Here is a 3165-nt window from a genome sequence, read left to right as displayed (position 1 = left end):
ATATTTAAATTTAAATGAAGAGAATATATATATATATATATATATATATATAGTAATTAAAAATTCAATCGAGTCTGTTTACGAACTTTCGAGCAAAACCTAAAGAAACTCGGTTTGGTTTATGAATATCTCGAGCCGATTTCGAACTCAAACCGAGGTCCATCGAGTCAAGCTTTGACCGAGCCGAGCTCGAACAATTTGCGAACCATCCTATCTGGTTTGCACCCCTATTTGTAAGGACATTGCCAATATTTGAAATTAATCAAAGTAATTCACCATAAAAAAAATGATCTTTAAAAGAAGAAAAATAAATGGTCAAAATGCCCTTAAACTTGACATTTATTCACAATTAATTTGAAGTAGATTGGAGTTTGGTATCAATTTCGTCCTTAAGTTTGCAAATTTTTACAAATTGGAACAAATTTTATTAATTTTTTACATTAAAAAAATAATTGTTACCAACATTAAAAAAATGATTGTATGCAGATCAATTTGTCAAAACAGAATTGTTACCTAAATTTTGATTTAGTTAAATGGATCTCCATTACCAACTTTATGGACCATTTTTATCCTTAATTCAAAATAATCAACATAAAAAGTTCCGCTCATCTCCCTGTGTTAGCTCTGCGATTATATGCAAAATGTGTATAGTCAATGTCAATCCCAGCCTAATGACACTCTTGACTGATTAATTGAGTTAATATCTACAATATAGGCAAAACAGTTTCAAAACAGGAGAATGTGAAGCAGCTGCTCCTATTAGATACACTCAGTCTGGTTATTCGTCGTCATCACTATTGCTAAGCCAACCATAACAAGGCTTACGTCTTTGAGCACCGCGAGATTCCAGTAATGGCGGCGAAAACAGTTGAGGAGGCCCCATTTCTGAGATATTTTTGGTTTGGGAGCAAACTTTTACTTGCAGAGAGCTGCCTCCTGCAGATACATTAGACAAAGCAATTTGTTTTCCAAGTTTCACTTGGGAGGTTTCCCCCTTTGAAAAGCATGGAACAGCAGCAATTGGTAAAGTTGAGGAGCTGCTGCTTCGGCTGTAGACTTGTATGGCTCGCTTCTTTAGCGGTGGCGACGAATTCCTTGATGATTCAACTTGATTAGAATGCACATTATGTTCATTTGTGTTATCCTTCAAGAAACACACAAGCACAATTTTAGAATTTTCATTGAATGTAGGATTATGTTCAGCTTTATAAATTCAATGCAAGCATTCAAAATGATAATTAGAGAGCTCAGCACAATTTAACCATTGAAAATCTATGTATAAAGCAACTAAATGTCTATAGATAGGCAAGGGGAAGGAGTTCATATTCATCATTAGATTTCTGAAACAAATCACATTTACTCAAATCATTTATCAAATGAAATTTTCATGGAAAGCTTAGCTCCATACAATGTCATTTGGTATGTTTTAGCTCTATATGTCATTTGGTATGTCCATAAATAGGCAAGGGGAAGGGGTTCGTATTCATCATCAGATTCCTGAAATAAAGCAGGCACAAATCACATTCACTGATTTGTGCTTCTGTGGAAATCTGAGCTCCATACAATGTCATTGGGTATGTTTTCCTTCTATATGTCATCAATGTGAATTAAAAAACACCAAAAATCATTCTGAAAAAAGAAAATTTGTGCATCTGTTTATCATCATGTATAGGTATGGGCATTGAAAACAAAACTTACCCTTGACACTTGATTCTCTATCATTAATGTAGGTTCAGGTTGTGGTAATCTTAATACATCGTTTTTCTGGTCTACCTCCTCCTCAAGAATGGAATCAATAAGAAGCTTGTAGGCAAACTCTTCAATGAAAGGCCATCCTTCATCTCCACCATATACCTGACAAAATAAATATGATAAACTAAAGATATGCACATTCATAACTGCGTGGTTGCAGATACATTTAAAAAGAAAAAGAACATAAACTTGTACTCTTCACTTTCTATACATTCTGTCATCATAAAATGCTTAATTAGAAATTAAGGATAATGGTTGGGAAGATCAATTTTACTCTTTACTTTACAAAATAGCCCAATTTTCGCTCAATTGTTGTAAATCTAGTTCAATGTTATCATTTTCCAAGTAAAAGGCAATGAAAATTAGCGACGGAATTCCGCGGAAAAACCTGAACTAATATTTGTATCATGGAGACAAAATTGTGCCATTTTGTACAATTTGGGCAAACTTATCCCTATAAACTCTGTTCAAACTAAAAGTAAGGTATGATAATGATACCTAACTTTTACCTGTCAATCGCCAAAACATTCCAAACAGGTTAAGAAAACGACATAAAGAAAGAAGAAATCTCACATTTCCATAACTATTCTCAGCAACTAATCAGAAAAATGAAAGCAAATATCTAAACGAGAGATACATACACATCATGTTATGCTGATGATGAAACTTAATTTCTCATTAGACGAAATCAATCTATATTCCCACATTCTGTCATCCACAAATAGATAACGAAAAGAAACTCAGAACAACATAAATCAGGAATTAGAAATTAGAAATACTGATTTCACTCATTTAAGAGAAGTAACATATTCATTTCATTTTCCCAACAGTTTCTCACCAGCCAAACACACAATAGAAACCAAAATACAAGTGAAAGAACGAGTTGAAATTAAGAGATAACCTGGAGAAGCGTTCTGACACTCTTGCGGATTAATGGTTCAGAAAACCCCATGGGTTTAAGAGCGTCTATTGCAGCATCAATGCGCTTGGTACGCACCTGTAAAATGGAAAGATCAGAGAGAAGAGAGGATTAGGTAAGAACTGGGAATACGAAAAGCTGAAAAGGAAAGTTGCAGAGAGATATACCCTTGGAGCTCTTGGCATGTTTCCTGAGTGAGTGAAGTATGCTCTGTTCTGCTCTGCTTCGCGTCAAGGAAGATGGAGAGACTTTATATATAACTGACTTGTACGTGACTTTTAGTGCTGTTGGGTATAGTAATCGGTTTTTGGGGATTTGATCCTCCCATTTAATTTGCGTGATTAATTAATTTTTACAGTATATTCACAAAAATAATGATCTGGTAAGGTGTAAATTCACTTAATTAATATATAATTAATTGTTTTTTAACTGACAAAATAATTAATTCAATATTTATTATTATTTTCTTAAAATTTAAAATTAAATAATTAATT

The 3165-nt window shown here is 33.4% G+C and overlaps 1 protein-coding gene across 1 annotated transcript; it reads right to left on the bottom strand.

Moving 5' to 3' along the window:
* Positions 1–723: 723 nt before the first annotated feature.
* LOC136225919 (probable inactive histone-lysine N-methyltransferase SUVR1) lies at positions 724–2878 on the bottom strand. The gene is made up of 4 exons (XM_066014087.1): positions 2839–2878; positions 2654–2749; positions 1699–1854; positions 724–1144 (listed from the first exon to the last, which is right to left on the bottom strand). Exons 1-4 carry the CDS (start codon positions 2854–2856, stop codon positions 779–781), a joined length of 636 nt encoding a protein of 211 aa, XP_065870159.1. The 5' UTR covers positions 2857–2878; the 3' UTR covers positions 724–778.
* Between the last annotated feature and the right edge of the window lie 287 nt (positions 2879–3165).

This window comes from Euphorbia lathyris, chromosome 4, assembly GCF_963576675.1.
Source record: "Euphorbia lathyris chromosome 4, ddEupLath1.1, whole genome shotgun sequence".
Lineage (NCBI taxonomy): Eukaryota > Viridiplantae > Streptophyta > Magnoliopsida > Malpighiales > Euphorbiaceae > Euphorbia > Euphorbia lathyris.
Note: the sequence above shows the minus strand (reverse complement) of the source record. Positions and strands in the feature narration are given on the sequence as shown.